At 47.1% G+C, this 19,873-nt stretch overlaps 1 protein-coding gene across 1 annotated transcript in view; it reads left to right on the top strand.

The window, feature by feature from the left end:
• The first annotated feature begins 9,874 nt into the window (after positions 1-9,874).
• The window catches only part of THBS2 (thrombospondin 2), a 28,082-nt gene continuing 18,083 nt past the window's right edge, over positions 9,875-19,873 (top strand). Inside the window, exons 1-7 of the mRNA XM_080941561.1 lie at positions 9,875-10,019; positions 11,854-12,005; positions 13,080-13,636; positions 15,517-15,601; positions 17,416-17,612; positions 18,778-18,918; positions 19,628-19,724. Of these exons, the coding sequence (XP_080797687.1) occupies positions 11,954-12,005; positions 13,080-13,636; positions 15,517-15,601; positions 17,416-17,612; positions 18,778-18,918; positions 19,628-19,724 (1,129 nt within the window). The 5' untranslated portion in view covers positions 9,875-10,019; positions 11,854-11,953. The remainder of the gene's footprint in view (positions 10,020-11,853; positions 12,006-13,079; positions 13,637-15,516; positions 15,602-17,415; positions 17,613-18,777; positions 18,919-19,627; positions 19,725-19,873) is intronic.

Genomic DNA, 19,873 nt, shown 5'->3' with positions numbered 1-19,873 from the left:
AGGATGTTTCCTAGTCATTGAAATTCTGCCTTCTTGACTGGCTCATGGGTCCCCTGGTAACAAGGTGACATATACATGCACTCTGTGCACAAATTCCTGCCTAATCACAAAAACATTGTGCAAATGTCAGTCACATGAATCTGTTTGTGAAACCCTGGATGCCATGTGTACATTCTCTTGGGACAATGCGGTGAGTGATTCAGCCCAGATCGTCCCTACACAGGGACATCCTCAGAGAAGCACACTAAGGCCAAGCAAACCAGGGACATGTGTGCTCAGCTGTCCTGTGTAATGGCAGCATCAAATCTGACTATGCTAAGGCCGTATCCCCACGCCCAGCTCTGCTTCAGAAACCCTGGAGTCTTCTTTCTGTGCTGCATCAGAGAATGGCAGCTAGAAAACACCAGATGATGCTTCATCTGATCCCCAGCTCTCTAGGCAAACTCACTCTGGGAGTGAGCAGAGACAATTTTGCTCAGAGCATAGATGGTGTGGTCGCCTTCTGAGACACTGACAGATGTGTTTGTCGTGGGTGAATACATCCTCATGTGCCCCAGCCGTGGGGCCTAGGCTGTTCTGGAAGTAAAGAATGTTTAAAGTCTACATATAAAGTCCAGTTGCTGAGGCTACTCCATGTTTGTTTTGCACTCTACCTTGGTTGCTTTCTGTGTTTATTCCTTGACCTCCTCCCACTCTAGAAGCCACTTAGATAGGCAAATGGCCAGAGCCCAGCTCTCTTAGGAGCTACTGTCTGTCCTGACCCAGTATGGTGGCAGCTGTGGCCCCACAGCCTCTCTGCCTCCCTCTGTTGGTGCCACTTCCCTTGTGGACTCATGATTCTACAGGATCCCACATTCATCTTCTGTCTTGTACTTGAAGCCCTCTGTGAGCTTGCTGTGTTTACCCCTTCCACCGGACTATCTCTCCTCCTTCCTCTTTTGTACTTGGTATAATCCTGTTCCGGGCCTCTCCCAGCACATTCCTGATGATGCTGAATAATTGCCCAACCTTCCCTGCTACCCTGGTTTCTCTGTGTGCTCCATCAGTTCACTGAAGGTTCTGTCCCCAGCAAACTGGGTTTTTATTGGGTCCCGTTGACTCTCTACTGCCAGACCTCCATCTGCTCTGCACTTCCTACCTCTTCTTGCACCTGCTCAGCCAAGGACCTGGGCATGCTCGTAGTTGCTATGATCAAACCATGGCATGACTCAAGGACAGAAGTTAGTGATGGAGGAGCCAACAGTTAGGAAATACCATATCTAATTGACAGAGAAGAACTGGGTCCTAGCAAAGGACACAGCTGTTTCCTTCCAATTAGCCTCAAGAGTCTCTGGGATTTTCATGTAATTGATAGAGGTGAATTTTGGATCTTGAGCTTGACAATACCTCTTACTTCTGATTTTCAGAACAATGACTGAAACAAGAAATCATCCTATTGTGTGAAATCTTTCTGCCAGAAAGATGATAAATACCTTGTTTTCCCTATAGGTGGAACTTAGATTAAACACACACACACACACACACACACACACACACACACACACACACACCATGAAAGTACAAAGGGGACCTATTTGGGAAGAGGAACAGGTATATCGGGATAGATAGGGGTGGCAGTGAATAATATATTAGAATGGACTTGAAACCTGGCACCTTGTACAGTGAACCCTGCTAATGAAATGTTTTTAAATGGAGTCAGTGACTGACAGTCATCCCAGTGGAAGTTTCCAAACAGTCTTCAGATTTTCACTCTTTGCTTTGGATTCTCTTGATGGTGACTCAGAAGACCGAAGGGACATGCTAGCTCTACTGGCATCTTTGCATTCTGGTTACTGTAGCTAAGTGCCAACTCTGGGACTAGGAGAAAGGACACTCAAAGGATCTTCACAGTTAGGGGCACATACATCTATTCTCAGCCTTGATATCGCCCAGGTTTACTGTGATGCTTTCTGTGGCATGTCCTACATATACCACCGTCATGTTTCCAGGGATGGCGAGCCCTTTCAGACCCAGACTATCTCTGGCCAGTCCATGTAATCAGGTTAGCCGGTGTTAGCCTACAAAGGCTAATTATTTTTCTTAGTTTACATTAAAGTTGATATTTGTATCTATTCATAATATGTATAATAAAGCTTATCCAATAATAAGTCGTAAAATGTTCTGGCTGTGAAGTGGTCAGACTGTATGCTTGGAGCAACAGAAACCTAACAGGAGATGACCATCACGTATATGTGTCAGGAATCTGTGGAAGAACAAGGACTGTCCCCTGGTATGAGCCTCAGGGTAGCAAACTTGCTTGGAATACTGGGACAAAAGACTTGGGTGTAGCAGCCTTTATTCCTGGGCAGGAAGCTGCTGTGGGCAAGAGTTTTGCATTTGGACACATGAGTTCAAAGCTAAGCATGTGATTAGTGTTTGGAGGTGATGTTTAAACCACAAACAGGGCAAGGCCACATGAAAACCTGAAGACAGGAGAGCAATGGTCACATTCCAGGATAGGTGAGGCCCACACAGAGGCTGATGTGGCCTTACCAGAGAGAAGTCTTATGCCTGAGCTACAGGTTACCCTGTCTATCCCTGAGTCACTGCCATTTCTCCATCATATGATTATTGACACAGCAGCCAGAGAACTATCCTTCCTCTCTCTCTCTCTCTCTCTCTCTCTCTCTCTCTCTCTCTCTCTCTCTCTCTCTCTCTCTCTGCATCCTTGCTCCCTCTGAGTTTTGAGTGACATAGTAAGAGCTACAGGGTGTGTAAAGTTCAGATACTGCTGGATTTCCTTATTCTGAGCATCAGTACCCATGTTTCAGCCCATGTCTCAATGACCTCTTTGCATGCTGGGAAATTCTGAGCTGGTTGCAATGGTCACTAGGGAAAGTGCACAATTTTCATGTGGTTTCTTTGTTTGGAGCCTACACAGAGCCAGGCATTGTCCCAAAGACTTAGGCTGGGGCCAGTGTTGTAAGGACAGAGCCATGCTCATATAAGTGCCTAAAGCTCACAGATATAATAATCCTTCTCACCTCCCGGCATAGGCTTCTTAGCGTATCCATTGCTCTGGGAGCAAAGGCCAAGTTTGGGCTCACAACATGACAAGCTGGCCTTTTCCTTGCCTCATCTCACAGGAGGGGTCTTGTTCATTCTGAGGCAAGCAGGAGAATGTACTGGAGCTTGGTTCACAGGGAGGAGAGGCAGCCCTCACCTGACCAACCCCAGGAACCTTTCAGGTAGTTTCTTCCTTTTGCTACTAACCTTGGGGTGCTCACACTAAACTCCCAGTCTTTGGCTCTCCTTGGCTGCTTATTAGAGGAAAGCCAGTTCCCGTAACTCTCTCCCAGAGGAGAGACTCGAGTCTGTTACTTACTCACTGAGCCCAGGACACACTAAGAGGAAACAGATGTCTGGATCTGTGACTTCGAAGCCCAGCAGCTTTTGGGCTCATTGTCCATAGCTCTTTGATTTCCAGGATCTCTAGGGCATCCCCAAGACATGGTGTCAGCAGATGGATGTTGTCTAAGGCCCTTGACACCCCCTCATTGCAAAGCAGAGAAGACAACATTGTCTCTAGAGCCCACTGACTTGGCCCTTCCTGGCGCAGGGCCCTGGGGTCCTTATGCCAGTGCTGGACCAGTTAGCCTTCTTCCTCTGGCACTGTCTGCACTTCACTGACTCAGTGCTCGTCCAGAAATGAGAAGCCATTCTGCTTATTCATTTATGAATCTTTTCATTTATTCTTTTATTAAAAATGTTTGAGACTCTACCACATCTAATTCAGAGGAGATACTGTTCTAAGACTCTGAGTCTCCAGATATGACATTGAGTATCACAGAGTCCTTGACCTGGAGGGAAGGGGTTCTTACCTCTGTCTACCAAGTCTTGTTCCCAAATTATATGTACCCAAGTCTTGACCCATTGCAATCATAGTCCCTGGTGAGCACTCACATCTTTCATGTGAATGGGGCCTTGGGGTGTTGGGACAGATGTACAGGGCTCATCAGCCTCTTCCCTTCTGCATGTATCCTATCTGAAACTTTTGACTTTTCTGAGACACGATCTTGAAAACTGGCCCAGACAAGCATCAAGTCACCTCTCTGCTTCCATACCTGGTCTGCTGTACCATCATACTAAGGTAAGACACCAGTTTATTTTCTCCTGCAGCTTTGTCTTCTTTGACAGCAGAGAAATTCTTGGGGCCTGTCACCGGACACCTGCACACATGCTCTTACCGCCCCTTCCCTTTTCTTCCTCTGTTAGTGATCAAGTCCTTCTTTATACTGTGTCTGAGAATGACCAGGGTGGCAGATGTCAACAAGCACAGTCCTGTAGAGATGATCCTGTGGGTATCGTCAAACCTCCTCGGCACTTCGTGTCTGAGATGCTCTGATAGCATGTGGGATTTGAACCTATGTAAAGATGTTCACTCTCGCCCTATGTACTGGACTTTTGGATGATCTATTTTTCTAACCTATATAGTTCTTATTTTCTGTCTTCAGACTTAACGTTGATGCAGTAGCTAGAAAACTCCATTAGGGAGGGATCAGTCCTGATTATAGGAAACAACCCTTTGGGGGATTGGCCTCCTCTCCTTGTTCCCTTTCTGTGCTTACGTGTGACTTTTTCTACTCTGAGGGCTTGTGACTAAGTCATATACCCTAAGCAGGATTGTACACACTCTATAAGATGGCATCAAGCATCAGCTGGTGTCACCGGCCGAGATGTAACAGGTGGCTCTACCAAGAAGAAGCTCAGTCCCGTAAAAGTCTCAACACATACATATTCTGTCCCTTCCCACTATGACACTCAATCTCTGTGTCCCAGCTTCCTGAGTGCCTGTGGCACTGGAGGGTAAATGGTACAAGACCCCCAGGCCACACCCGGGTATCTCCCCGGCTTCCAGGGCCCCGTCTCCACTGGCCAAACATACTCCAACCACTCCAAGTCTATTTTTATCTTTCTCTCATTTGCTGTCAGTCCAGAGTGTCTCTCCAGAAATGTGAGCATGAACACGAAGGTCAGGTAACTAGAAAGAACCCGAATCCTCAATTTTAAATTTCTGATCGTCTTTCCAGAGTGTTCTTACTCTGTTTCTTCTGCCCACAGTGGTTGTAGCCTCATCTTAGATCCTGGTCAGTCTGGGCAACACTGGTCATACACTTGGGTGTGTGGAAGAAATGTCCTTTCTGGTGAAGGCCTCCAAGAACCCCAAGACTGCTGAGCTGGGCTGTCTTCCTCCTTTAAGCTCTGTGGATCCTAGGTATAAAGAAGACCATATAATCCATCCCTTACAAGCATTCTACAGTGCCATGTGGACATTCAGCTCAGAACTGAACTCAGCAGATCAGTGGTTAGGGTGGTCTCCTGTTCTGCCCAGTCTCAGGATCTAGAGAGGATGTATGCCCATTTGATTGTTCCATTGTCCTGTCCCCACACCATCCCCTCTGCTTTCAAAAGCTGAACTTGAACTCTCCCTTCTGTGGCTCACAGTCCTGCCACACGTGGGCGTCTGATGCCCGTGTTCTGAATGGATTGGTCTGACGGAATTTGTTGCCTGTGGAGATCACACTGACCTCCAGCTCCGGGGCAGAGTTTATATGATTAGAACAGCTCATCTTGTCAGCCCGCCAGGACCTCTTGCTTCATCACCAACGCCTTCTGTCTTGCCTTGATATAAGCTTTTTATCTTGCTTTTAGGAAGTGTTCACAGCAGGGTTAGGTGGGGTGCTATCGACTCTCCTCCAACTTCTTCCCACTCAACTTCTCTCCCTGCCGCCCACGGCCATTAGGTCACTATCACCAGCTACCCTGCTTTTCCCTCTGGAGCTTCACTAAGACGCAGTGGGTCAGTAGGACTTGTCCTCTGTGGGATATAATGGGATTCCCCTTATGCTGCTTGCATAGTTTTATAGGGTTGGCTTTTAAATGGCATCTGTAATACTGAGCTTGAGGCAAGCTATCTCTAAGGCTGAATGGTTGGCATGACAGGTGTCTGTCAGGCAGTGTGTCTGTCAGGTGAGGGTTAAATGACAAAAATTGACCCACAGTTCTGGAGGCCAAAAGTCTAAATTCATGGTGTGACTAGGCCAGACTCCAATGCCTGGAGAACATTCCAGTCTCCTATGGCCTTAATGTTCCTAGAAGTCCTTAATGAAACTCAGACTGAATAAATACTACTCTAGGATCCACCTGCTTTATCATATGGATTCTTGTTATAATCAGATGGCTGAGTTCTTTAGCTAAACATGGATGGAGTTATGACTAGTAGACTTGTTTGCTTAGTGTTGGCAGACCTGGGCTCATGAATACCAAAGGGTTGCGAACCCTGAAGACAACAGACTTGACCAAGGCTTACAGTTTTGAGAACCAGAAGATTATATGTCTGGTTCTAGGGTGGGAGATAAATAGCTCTGGAAACTCAGGTTGGAGTCTTACTGCCTTGGGTGTCAGTGTCCTGGTGCACTGGTATGCTAGAGTTATCCTTGGTTCCTAGCAGCTTCTCTAGGATAATCAGTCAGAACCATCTAATGTAGCAGCTCTCAAACCTTCTGAATCATGCATGATCCATGGCCCCCAATGGCCACAAGCATCATGGTTCTTGCATGTCAAGACCCTTGGCCTTAAGGTTTGGCAGATCTCTGGAATACTTCCAGGAATGGGGCTCCAGGTTCTCTTCCAATCTTGTTTATACCCTCACTGTTCTGACACTCCCTGAAAGTCTTCTGAGCTTCCTTCTTGCTTATGTGGCCCATAGTTAGCTCTGCTTCTACTGTTGCCCCTTTTCTGTGATCTATTTTTTTTTTTTTTTGACAAAGTCAAAAGGAGACAAAGACAAGGTCTCTTGGAAGAAGACTTTCATTGAACCCAGTGCTTCAGTGGGTCCCAGAAGTGGCACGGAAGTGTCTTCCGTTTGGCTTGAAAAGTAAACCTGTTTACAGAACCAGAAAGAGATGGGACAAGGGTATTTTAATCAGTCACAATCAGCTAGCTCTTCACGAAAGTAAAAGATGGCATGGTACCAATCCAAGCCCTTCTATTGGGCCACCAGGGGAAGTACTTCCTTCTGGTCTAGGTGAATAGAACTGCGGAGTTATCTAGAGCTTACTACTATGGGCTTTCTAGAGTGGTCATTACTGGAGCATGTCCACAACCACATCCTGACCCTCTGAGAACGGTGGAGGATCCTTAGAATTACTGTAAAGTTTACAAAGTCACCAACTCGGCTGTGTAGACAGTATGGCTGGTTGCCAGACTTGCTGCCCGATATAGAGAAGGGGCTGTCGATGGCCACTTGTGACCGTTTTAGTTACTCACAGCAAGCATTAGTGGTGTGTCCTCAGAAGTCCTAGTGAGGGCTTCAGGCAGAGCTGACCACCCTGCAGAATTCAGACGTGCTTTACAGTGCTACACCCCCAAAGCTGCCCAGCCAGGGATGGGCAAGTCCCTCTGATCATTATCATTTCTGTCAGTGCGTTGAAATTCTCTTCTAATGAGGGCAGAAGCGGTTGGTGAGAACAGTCTTCCCTTCAACATGATCTCATCTTCATGTTCTTCTATATGCAGACCCTGGTCCAGCAAATTGACATCCGCAGGGTCCAGTAGACACACTCCTTCAGACCTTCCTCTGTCTACCCCTTTCTGTCTTATGCCTTCCTCATCTGTCACTTGGAGAACTCCAGCTGTTCTACTATCTTTCTACTGGTCCTGTTGCTACATCAAACACCTTCCAAGGGCACTAAGTAAGGTGGCTGGGAGAGTCCCCTCTGCTTTATAGCAGCCATAAGGGGCAATGTCACCAGCTCCATGACTTCCTGCCTGGGACAGTCCTGTGGTCGTGGCTGGACTTACTCATAGGTCTTAGTAGCCACTACTCTAGATGCTCATTTCAACACCGATTTACTATATGCATCTGTCCGCCTGGTCTGTTCCCGACCTTCCCAGTGCTCCGGTCACATTATGTATTGTCAGCTTATATCACTTCTTCCATCAAACCCTCTTGATGTGTGTGTGTGTGTGTGTGTGTGTGTGTGTGTGTGTGTGTGTGTGTGTGATATTTCAAAGGTGAAACCTTTCTACACTTTAGCAGCATCAGGGAGCCTGGCGGGTTGCATAATAGACCCTTCCTCTACCCTATGCCCTCTGGGCTACCCTGTAATCTCTGCCATAGAGGGTCCTACCGTGAGCAGCAGAGGGGCAGTTAGGCACTGAACACTCCTCAGGGAGCCTGGTGACATCTCCCTTTAGGCTTTGAATCCAAATATAAATTTGAATCTACTTATTTTAGTTAAAATAAAGGTTTTTGTTATTAATGTGGTGACTCAAAGCAATGTATCTTCCTTCGAAGAACTACTGTTAGGGGCTAATCTCTTGTCTTTGTAAATTAAAACAATAATATTTATTTTAAAATTTTAATTATATCCAACAGATTAATTTGTGTATGGAGGCGTGTGTATGTGTTTGGGTGTGTGAGCACTTGTGTCACAGCATGCGAGTTTGAGGACACCATGTAGGTTCAAAGGTTCCAACTCAGGGTGAGGCTTCCTGGCAAGTGCCTTTATTTCTGAGCTATGTTGTAGGTATAGAGATTAATATTTCATAGGGAGTAATATTTCTTAGGAGGAAAAACAGGATTTTCCAGCCGCAGCCCCCTCTTCTTCATCTCCCTGTTGTAGGCTGCTTCCTTCACCCCCACAGAAACGCAGGGGTTGGAGATCAGCAGGGGTGTGGCCTGTCCTGGGTTCTGCTGCTGCCCGGCCCACTTTGGTCCCAAACTAAGAAAATCCAGCACAATGCCAGGATCCTTCAGTTAAACCTCTCACCTAGAACAGACAGTGGCTATGCTCTTCCTCCATTTAATTTCCATTTCCTTTTAAGTAAGACTTGACTTATTATCATGTGCCAACGCAGGTAAATGTCCAAAAGCTTTGAGCATCATCTATAAAGAACGAGGCCCAAGCAAAGGTTGTGGTGCCACAAATCTACCATCTTCTGCGGACTCTGGTACATCGCCACAGGGCCTTGTCTTTCCTGTTGACTACCTTCCTTGGGTGATGACTCCCATCTCACCCAGGTACCATGCACCCTGGCCCTGGCCTTCGCCCTCCTGCATTCACGTCTAGCATGGCTGTCAAAATCTCAGGGTATGATGAGGTCATCATCCTGCCCCTATTCTCACTGAGTTTCTGAGCTGCTCCCCCCCTATCTTACTAACCATGAAGAGTGCCCCTAACTGCAGTATCCTCGCCATTGGGAAAGCTGTCTCAACAAGACTGGGGTGAGGACCAGGTTTCCTCAGGGAGCTATGGTCAGATAAAGTGAGCTTACATTAAAATCTGCTCTCCTGAGAAGCAGGTCGGAGATCAAATGGGTGGGCTCTCTTTTATTATTATTATTATTATTTGCATGTGATGAAATTCATTCTTTGACTATAATAACTTCCAGGCAGAGTGGTAAACTTACTGTCTGCCCCTTTTCACTGTTACTCACTCGCTTTAGAAAAGGCCAGTATCATACTGGGTAATTTGAAACACATTTAAAGCATAGAATTGGCATTTTTTTTTTTTTTATTTCTCCTCAGCAAAATGGGGAGCCCCAGCCAATTTTGCTGGTTTTATTTATAGCATTTTATTTCCTGAGAGAAGACAGGAAAAGTGAGTCCCGGCCTGCCCCTCTTGTCTGACTCCTCCCCGGGCCCCTGTCTGGAAAGCCAGGGTGGACGTGGAGGAGGGGCTTCAGCTCTGAGGGGCTGGGTTTGGACTGGGTAACCAGGTACTCCGAGCAAATGGTGAGACCAGAGGAGGAATTATGACACTCCTTCGAAAGATTGAATTAAGCGTGCCTCCGCATGTGTCTGATTGACAGGCCTCTTGGGGAAAGGGCGTATAAAGGAGCCGGTCACTGCCTGGAGGCAGAGTCCGATGTCTGCAGCCTCCCTGGCCAGGCCTCTCCTCTCCAGCGGCAGCTAGTCCCCCCAGGACAGACTCAGAGTACTGACGTCGGTCATCATTCATTTTCAAACACACCAGGTACCGTTTTTGTTTCTAAGACATTTCATTCGCTGTGCTCTTTCAGGAAAGGCTGTGGTTTTCAGGAGGCTAGAGGGCAAACTCAGCTGTGGCCCCTGACACCTAGCCCAGTGGCTTCCTCACCCGTGTTTGCCCTACATAGTTACTGACCTGCTAGGAACATTCATTGCCGTCTTTGTCCCTGGGGTCTTTCCTGGTCTTTCGCAGTGGGAACCCCGTGGAAGCAACAAAGGTCTGGCTGGCTTCATTCCAAGGATGCTGGGGGTCGGGCGGTGGTGGGGGGACATTTTTTACTTAAAAATAAGAAAGTTTCTGTGCCGAAGAGGAAGCAGAGAGGGAAAGTCAAGAGATCCCTTAAAAATGTGAAAGTAATCAACGGGATTGTAGCGAGCTGAGCTGACTCTAAACATTAGTAAGAGCCAACAAGTGTTGCTGTCATTATAATTAAAATGTACAGGGCAAGGAGGGTACCAGCGACTGCTTGGCTAATTTGCATACAAAAGAGCAGGAACCCAGGGGCAGCCAAAAGCAAGTGGTCTGGTGCAGAAGGGGGAGGGAGGGAAGGGGGCAGAAGAGTAGGAGTTGAAGGGGCTTAGAGACCACTCAGCAAACACTTTCACTTTGATTCACTTGTGCAAGACCTATGTAAGTTGTGATAATAGCCTGTTGCAGAAAAGCAATGAAAGTCTACCCATAACCTGCAATGAGGACTTGTGAACAGGGAAGAGGCGCACGTGTGTGTGTGTGTGTGTGTGTGTGTGTGTGTGTGTGTGTGTGTGTGTCTATTGCCCCTGGAGCTTGGATGCAATTGCATTTGCTGCCAAAAGGCTTGATCCAGGACCAAATACTAATCAGTTTTTGGTTCTTTTTCTGTCTGGGGAAGGCAGAAGGGTCAAACGATTTCCCTCTTTCCACCGGGGTTGATGTCAGCACTCAGGTGACAGTGTGTTTAGCTGCCTCCTGTAACATACTTAGTGCTGGGTACATAAGCACTGGTCAGTGCTGCGGAAGGGGCAGGAACAGGTTCTTGCCCCATTGTCTCCCTCTGGGGAGGAAACTTTCCCTCTGTTTCTAGTTTACCAAAATGTTCCAGGGAGGAAAACTGTTTGAATGTCCTTATCAATGAGAAGCTACGCCATTTCCACAGAGCAGGGAATGGCATGGAATGGAACCTGGGCTGTTGGAAGGGGAGCTGAGACCTGAGGACAGGGAAGTCCAGAAGGAGTTAATAGAGGAGCAGAGAAACGGGGCTTCAGGCCAGGCCTCCTGACTTCTGATCCAGAGTCTGCTGAGCCAACTTCCAATCCCTGCGAATGGAAAAACAGGCTTGCAGGAGAATAGAAAAGTAGGCTAAAACCCTTGCTGAGGAAAAATATCTGCTTGTCCCGAGAAAAATGCAGAGTTTATTTCAAACTTCAAAATGCAGTTGATATGGATTTCATTTAATGAAGTCATGCATAACTGGTTTTCCTGGACATTTGCATAGAAGCCTCTCCAGAATCTTCTCACCTGCCAGGATATTTGCCTGGGTTCAGGTCTCCTGGACTTTTAAGTCTTGGCAACTGGTCTATAGCAGAGTCCTTGGGGAAACAGTGCTCTGGCATAGCCTCCACGTGCTCCTCCAAAGACCAGGCACAGTCATAGCCACAGGAACCCTGAGTTGTTATGGAGACAGTACAGTGAGAGGCCTCAGGACCCCCTCACCTGAGAGGGAGAGGGATTAAATGCTAGTAGCAGCTGGACAAACCTGGTCAGAAAGGAAGTCTGTTGTCTAGAGTTCTGCTTCTCATGGATACACATGCTTCTGATTTTTGTGTGGAAACTGTTTTTCAAGGGCCCCGTGAACAAACTTCTCAGTGACACTCGGGCTGTAGCTGTGCACCCTTCAACCACGAGAGATTGGTTTTCTTCTAAGTGTCACCAGTGGAGACAGGATGCTCTGGGCACTGGCCCTGCTGGCTCTGGGCATAGGGCCAAGAGCTTACGGTGAGTGTGGTATTTCTTCTTGTTTCTGTTTGCAGTGCGGCTGAGCTACAAGCTGGACACCAGCATGTAGTTGTAATCATATCTTGCTCATGAAGCTTTTTTTTAACATGCTTAAAATAAAGAATTCGTGAACTTCGGAGTCTGTATAGCACGGAGAGTTTGTCTTTTGGAAACTAAGAATAGAGACCAATGAGAGACCTCACCAAGCAGTGAGGTACTTGCTTCATATAGCTTTGCGCATTATTATAATTTATAAGACTTGGGCTGCCATTTTTAGTAACAATAGACACAGATTCTAATATTTTACTTGTGCCACTGCTAATATCTTTACAAAAAATGACAATATTTATGCCTCTGTACAGAGCAGTTTATTCTGTGTTTTCAGTTGCCAGGTACTTGCTGAGAAGTGGCGCTTTGCTTTCATGTTCTGAATTACCGAACCTGTTTTCAGTTTGATGAGATCTTGTGATTTTTCTCAGTGGCAGTTGGATGGTGACTTCAGACAGTTACTGAAGCCCGCTGTTCTCTCAGATACTGGTCCCTGGTGCACAGTGTTTTCTACCGCTCACAAACAGTCTTTCTGTAGAAACGAGAAGAAAGTTTGAGAAAGAACATCATCCTCAGAATGCAATATAGAAATTAGTGGATCCTGAAGTATCATGTGCGGCAAAGTCCAAGCAAGGTCCCCCTTTGAGCCTCCCTCTTCCCCAGTCACGAGATGGAGGGGAGGCTGTGCTCAACCAAAGTCTGGGACAGAGAGCAGCAGGGGTCAGGCACTGGAACTCAGGGGCCAGCAGTGAGATGTGAGCAGGTGCACAGGGCTGACATTTATAGATGAAGCCATGTTCTGGGTTCTGGGAAGGCCCAAACACCTGCTGTACTGTACTCCTGGAGAAAGCCAGGCCTCTAGCATGGTGGGGAGACTGCTAAGGCTCAGTCAGGGTGAAAGAGTAAGACGCACAGTAGGATGAGTCACAGGGGAAGCCATTGTAAGCCTGTAGCTCTCGAGCCTGCATTCAGGAGAGTCTCAGCATAAGCCCCTGGTAACTATGCCCCTGCGGTTCTGTTTGGCAGCTGGTGACCACGGCGAGGATACTGTATTTGACCTTTTCAGCATCAGCAATATTAACCGAAAGACCATCGGCGCCAAGCAGTTCCGAGGGCCCGACCCCGGGGTGCCTGCCTACCGGTTTGTCCGGTTTGACTACATCCCCCCAGTGAACACAGACGACCTCAACAGGATTGTCAAGCTTGTAAGGAGAAAGGAGGGCTTCTTCCTCACAGCCCAGCTGAAGCAAGACCGCAAATCTCGGGGAACCCTCCTGGTGTTAGAAGGCCCTGGCACCTCCCAGAGGCAGTTTGAGATTGTGTCCAATGGCCCAGGGGACACCTTGGACCTCAACTACTGGGTAGAAGGCAACCAGCATACCAGCTCCCTGGAGGATGTGGGCCTGGCTGACTCCCAGTGGAAGAATGTGACTGTGCTGGTGGCCAGTGACACCTATAGCCTGTATGTGGGCTGTGACCTGATTGACAGTGTCACCCTGGAAGAGCCGTTCTATGAGCAGCTGGAAGCAGACAGGAGCAGGATGTATGTGGCCAAGGGTGCATCTCGAGAGAGTCACTTCAGGGTGCGTATGTAGCGTGGCAGCCAGGGGACAGAGCGTTGTAAGGAGCTCACAGCATGGGGCAACTCAGCGTAGCTTTTGTGTTGGGAAGGATGTAATCCTTCCTTGGAGAAGCTGTGTCACATGTGTGTACACATTGCATGCCTGTACATACTGCACACACATTCATACATATCACATATGCCCACTTGTGCAAGCACCTATACTTATATGATATGCACATACATGTGCACACTGAAATGTATAAACATATCATACACATCCATGCATACCATGTGCATGCGTGCACACACATATACCAAAAGTGAACTTGTTTATATGTGTAAGGTTTCATTATAAATTTACACTCATTATCCAAGCATGCAGAAGCTTGCATACCATGTATAGACACCCTCACAAATACATACATTTACACTTGTGCACACACAACATTCACACTTGTAAGCATAATGCTGACATAGAAAATTGCACATACACAAGAGACACATAAGAGGCCATGCACACACGTGTGCACCACACCTCTGTACACACAGCTCTTGTATATGCACATATTCAAAACCCTCAACTCAGTATTCATACAATACACATCCTTAAGCTACACGAAGCAGAGATGTGTCACAGACATGTTGCTCTTGGAAGCATGAGTCAGGTGTTGAAGGAAAGAATCCTCGTATTCTAGGAAACCCCGAGTTACTGTATTAGGTCTGAACCCCATCGTAGCCCTTGCTGTGGGAATGAAGTGATTGGGGCACTGAAGAGACAGAGTTCCTTAAAGAAAACCTGCTGCTTTGTGAACTGATTCCCATCCCCAGCCCTTCAATGAGGGTTAAGAAGTTTGGATCCTTTTAAAACTGGGAATTTAGAACCTGCCATGACAGGTCCACACAATGCCCCTTATTAAAATGACTCTCCTGGGGTTTATTCATTTTTTTCTCTGGCATGAAGACCATTTACTGATAATGGAGTTATACTGAAGCTCTGTATTTTGACTTTCTATGGCCCATGAACTTTGCACTCTGGTCTTTCCTCTCAATGCTGGGCTGAGGTGAGCCATGGCTCCTGGTCAGTGTACAACCTCAGAGAACAACCAAAGGTGTGTCCTCGAGTGTGCTAAATGGATTTTCTGCTTATGATGTTTTAACTTCCGGTGAGTGTGTCCATTCCTCTCTCACTGCAGATGAAGGGATGCACATATGACCATTGCCCTCTGGTAGGCATGCATTTATTCTTGGAAATAAATGTGTGTCAGAGATTGGGTATTTTAGTAACATGCCTAGGTATGTACTCTTTGTCAGGTGCGACTGTGGCTGTCTGACTGGTCCAGTCATATTACAGCATTAGCTTCCTTCTCCTGGTGTGACCCAGAGGTCACCTTGTGTAAATGTAGATGTTCCTACGATTTGAATCACAAACAACAGGCATTCCAGTTCCACACAAGGACATAGTCCAGTTTATGTACCTGGGAATGTGCAGGAAACAGAAGTTGCCTATCCCTAGGCCTTCCTAATTCTTCTCCAAGGTTAATCTTTTTCTAGTTAGAAATTTTTTATGTTAAACCCCTGTGTACATGTGTGTATGTGTGCATGTGCATGTTTGAGTATGTGTGTGTGCACATGTGTGTATGTATATGCATGTGTGTGTGTGCATGTGCATGTTCATGTGCGTGTGTGTATGCATGTATGAGTGTGTGTGTGTATGTATGTGTGTGTGTGTGGTGTAGCAACATTTTAAAAATAACAGGAATAAGGTAAGTGATAAGCTTTATGTTGGATAAGCAGAGGTGTTCCAGTGCTATCAGAATCTCGTATTCTGCATTTGTAGAGCGCACCCAGCTTCCATCAAGCGTATGGTATGTTTGCAGCTCTGTTCTTCTCTCCCTCTAGGGCTTGCTGCAGAATGTCCATCTCGTGTTTGCAGATTCTGTGGAAGATATTCTAAGCAAGAAAGGGTGTCAACACAGCCAGGAAGGTGGGTAAGCTCTGCTCTAAGAGGTTCTGTTCTATCCTGGTAGGTTGTTGCTTGGGACATATGTGTTTGTGTTCTGAGGGAGATTTGAGTCAAGTGTCTTTATCCTCTGTGGGGGAGTTTCCTGGTCAGCTTAGATGTCCAGACCTTAAAAAGGATACATTGTCAAGGATCAATTCTGAAAAGATTTTAAGAATAACAATCCCAATGTTTGGATTCTGAGGAGATATTCCAGTTCCTGGTCAAGTCCATTTATATCTTCCATGGCTTCTGAACATATTCTAAGGTGTACATTTCTTCAGCAGGATATTTTAGGCTCAGAGTTACAAGTTGGCAACACAAAGAACTATTAAAAGAAAACACTTAAACATATCTGGAAGTTCTGAGTCCTTCTTACTAAAACACACCTACACTGATGTCTATATCTGTTCTCTTAAGATAGGGAGTAAGACTGGACTAATGGATTTATATGCATTGATCCAGGAGTCAGGATCTGCTGTGAGTTCTGCACTAAGCTTGTGCCTGAAAGAAACATCTGTTTTCTTCCGGTGGTCACACCATACTGGAATATTCTATTCATTCAGAGAGTGACCTCATGAGCCTGGTCTCAGAGCCTGGGTTTTTGGATGTTTGTTAAAATGACAATGTCTCTGTTTCAAGGCTAAGCCACTCACGTTTCACAGCTGCAGAACCTGGTTTAGATTCAGGAGGCGCAGACTGACTCAAACATTTTTTTTTTCTAGCATCAGTTCAAACCAGTTCATGGCACAGGCAGGGGCAAACAAAGGCACACCTTGGTTTATATTGCTTAACCCTAAGAGATGAAAAAAAAACATATCTTAGATATGTTAAAGGCTTAAAAACATAAATGAAGATAAATGATGAACAAAATCTCCTTAAGTTCACTGTTTAAGAGTGTCCCTGCCTACCAGGTTATAAAAAAAAATACTTGTATTAGCATGGCTTTTTACAGCTAATAGCTCACTGGAAGTTAGTGGCTCCCAGGAGCCTTGTGGATTTCAACAAGATTTTGAGCGGGAGTCATGAGCACTCAGTTGTGGAGTGAATGACTGTCATTTTGTCCGTCCATCTGTCCTTCCTAAAGCTCTTCACCTCAGCTTAACTGGGGATGCCTCTGTTTCTGGACTTGTCTCAGAGCTGCTTGGGAATCAAGGAGCTTCTGCATGCTTGGCCCGGGCAGACTCCCTGTGATTGTGCCAAGAGTGTGTCTGCAAATAAACTTCAGCAACGCATGCTGTGTAGAGAGAAGACGGTGTTTCTTGGGGCTGTATGTCTCTGGTGTAAAGATACCTGAGTTGGCTTTTATTCGAAAAGGAAGCCCATGAATGGCACTCAGGTTGACCTGGGATATAGGAAGGTGGCGTGGAGGGGTGAGTACATGGGCTATGTGTTGGAGGACTAGACTTGGGTTGAGGATGAGGAAGAGGCACCATCTTTCAACTCAATTTGATTGTGGTAGGTGATATATGGCCCTGCATTACAAGTGACTTGTCTCCCATTGCTCTTCTCTGCCTTTCTCTGTCCCTAGCCTGTACCTCTTGCCCTACCAGGGAATCATACAAAGTGGGTCAGGTTCCTCTGGCCAAGCATGGCTTTTAACTGGAAGCAGTCGCCACCAAATGTTCTTACTTTGAGGATACAACTTAGCACGTGACCACTCAAAGAAAGCAGAGATTTTTATGGGTGCTGGCTTATATCTGTAGAGGTGACACCCCAGGATGTGCTCTGGTGACCATGTCAGTTGAAAGTCTGACTCCTCAGGGAGGTGCTCTGCTGAAATGCTCTCTTTCCCTTAGCTGAAGCCAACGCCATCAGTGAACATACAGAGACACTCCACCTGAGCCCTCACATCACCACAGGTCTGGTGGTCCAGGGTGCGGAGAAGGCACAGGAAGTGTGCACGCACTCCTGCGAGGAGCTGAGCAGCATGATGAATGAGCTGTCTGGATTGCATGTCATGGTGAACCAGCTGAGCAAGAACCTGGAGAGAGTGGTGGGTACCTGGTGGAAGGTAGAGGCGGCAAGTAAGGGGAGTGGGGACAGACAGCAGTCTGTCAGGGAAGCCTCAGGAACCAGCCCTCCTGCAGCCTCACCATGCAGCCAGTCAGGCCTCTGAGAGCAAATACTCACTGCTTTGGAGAAACCTTGATTAAAAAGCCTTATCAGTGGGATACCCAGGTCAGGCCTTTCAGGAATCCTTGCCTATCACTAGTTAGCGAGAGGGAAGATGGAGAGATGTAAGAAGTATTGAAAATGGAAACGCAGCCAGGGGACTCATGTGCTCCATAATGAATCTGTAAAGACATCCATGTAGAGGAAGACATTTTATGTGAGGGGCTGAGGGTTAAGAGGGAAGAAATTCCCACCCCAAGGCCTGTCTTGGGAAGAGTCCTCTTCTACTGCAGTTTGCCTCTCAGTGCAAGTCCCCCAGTGGAATCACATGATTCTTTACTACACCAGAAAATACTTAGAATCACACGTGGTGATGGTCCCGGCTGGCTAGCCAGATGACCAGTCAAACAGGACTCCGGACCGACAGGAGCTGAGCACAGGGCCCGGCAGCTTCTCTACAGCTACAATGTGCTCCAGTCTGGGTCAAGGTCAAGGAAATGTGGGAACCCCTGAAGCTGCAAAAAGCCACAGAGTAGTGTGTTTCTCTCTGTGTGTTTGTAGTACAGGTTTTGTAACACTCCTCTGATGTTCTAGTTCACTTTAGGAGAAGCCTATAGAGTGCTGAGCCTGTCGTAATGTCTAGATGGCCAGAATTGTGGCTGTGTTCTTCTGTGCCATTCATGAACGGGCCCCTCCCCTCTCCCCTGACATCTTCGCACTGTGCACAAGGGTGGTCTTTCTTTCATCTATGGGGAATGGTGAGCCCGGAGGCTGAGGAGGCATTGTTTATGAATGACTGTGCATTTGCTATTATCTGTGAGCAGAGAAGAGGCCAGGAGTCCATGGAGACAGAGTGTGCAGCTGAGCTCTGCAGTGCCTTCTTTGTTGCAAAGTTGATGTGGGTTTGCAGTACCATCGGTCGTAACCAGGCCCTAGTGTAGGTGTGAAGTGTCACACCTATACCTGATGGTTGTGCTGCTTGACCTAAGCTCCTCGATGAAGGAGGACCTTTGAATTCTTACCCCATCTCTCACCTCTGTTTCCAGTCTAGTGATAACCAGTTTCTTTTGGAGCTCATTGGGGGCCCTCTGAAGACAAGAAATATGTCTGCCTGTGTGCAAGAGGGCCGAATCTTTGCAGAAAATGAAACCTGGGTTGTGGACAGTTGTACCACATGCACCTGCAAGGTGAGTTCCAGAGACAAGTCTTCCTGGAGGCGGAAATGCCCTGCACAGGGCAGGCATGTTCAAATCGACATAAACAGATCCTAATGGCTGGCAATGACCTGCTCAGCACATGAGTATAAATGATGTTCAAATCTATAGAAGGCTCAGTAAGAGAGCCTTAGACATGGAAGTCCACACGAATGTAACTTAAATCAACCTCTTTGTGCTGTGCATAAAGAAACCACAACCTAGAGGGAGGAGCGGCTTGTCCAGCATCTGTCCTGTGGAGAGGAACCATGGGAACAGAGCTGCCTTGGTGCTCCTCCGATTTGCATTTGCTCCTGCTCATCTCTGACAGGGCCTCAGCAGAGACATCGGGGAAGCCTAGTTATCACTGAGAAAATGAAGATGGTTTAGTTTCTGCTGGTTGTTCCCTGTCTGTGCGTTGACTTCAGTAGACGGGCGATCTGGGGGGAGATCTGGGGATGCTCTCTCATTCTCCTTCCCCACCCAGAGTTCTCAAAAGCTGGTGCTGTCATCTCTGCTCACGATGGGAAGACAGAGTGCTGGCGTTCATAGAGTCTCCTTGGGCCTGGTCAGAGCCTATATTTGAAATAGGGTTTGGAGACAGAAAAGCACCTAGCCAGCCCGCTGACTTTCCCCATCCAGCTCCTGTGACAACGTCTGCTACGGCAAATGATGGTTTTCCATATATTTTCTACACTTGCAGAAATTTAAAACAGTCTGCCGTCAAATCACCTGTGCGCCCGCAACCTGTGCCAACCCAACTTTGGTGGAAGGAGAGTGCTGTCCGTCCTGTTCCCACTGTAAGTCCCCTGCGGCAAGTGTGTTATGAGCCTTAGCCTCAGTCTGTTTGTTCTGTGGTTTGAATAGAGGAGAGTGAGGCTCAGATTCCTAGAGATAGGCAGTGGAGGGGAGCAGAGGGCGGCTGGGCCCTGCTTCAGCCACTAGCCAG

The sequence above is a fragment of the Micromys minutus genome (assembly GCF_963924665.1).
Source record: "Micromys minutus genome assembly, chromosome: 30".
In the NCBI taxonomy this organism is placed as follows: domain Eukaryota; kingdom Metazoa; phylum Chordata; class Mammalia; order Rodentia; family Muridae; genus Micromys; species Micromys minutus.
This window is presented reverse-complemented; position numbering and strand designations above follow the sequence as displayed.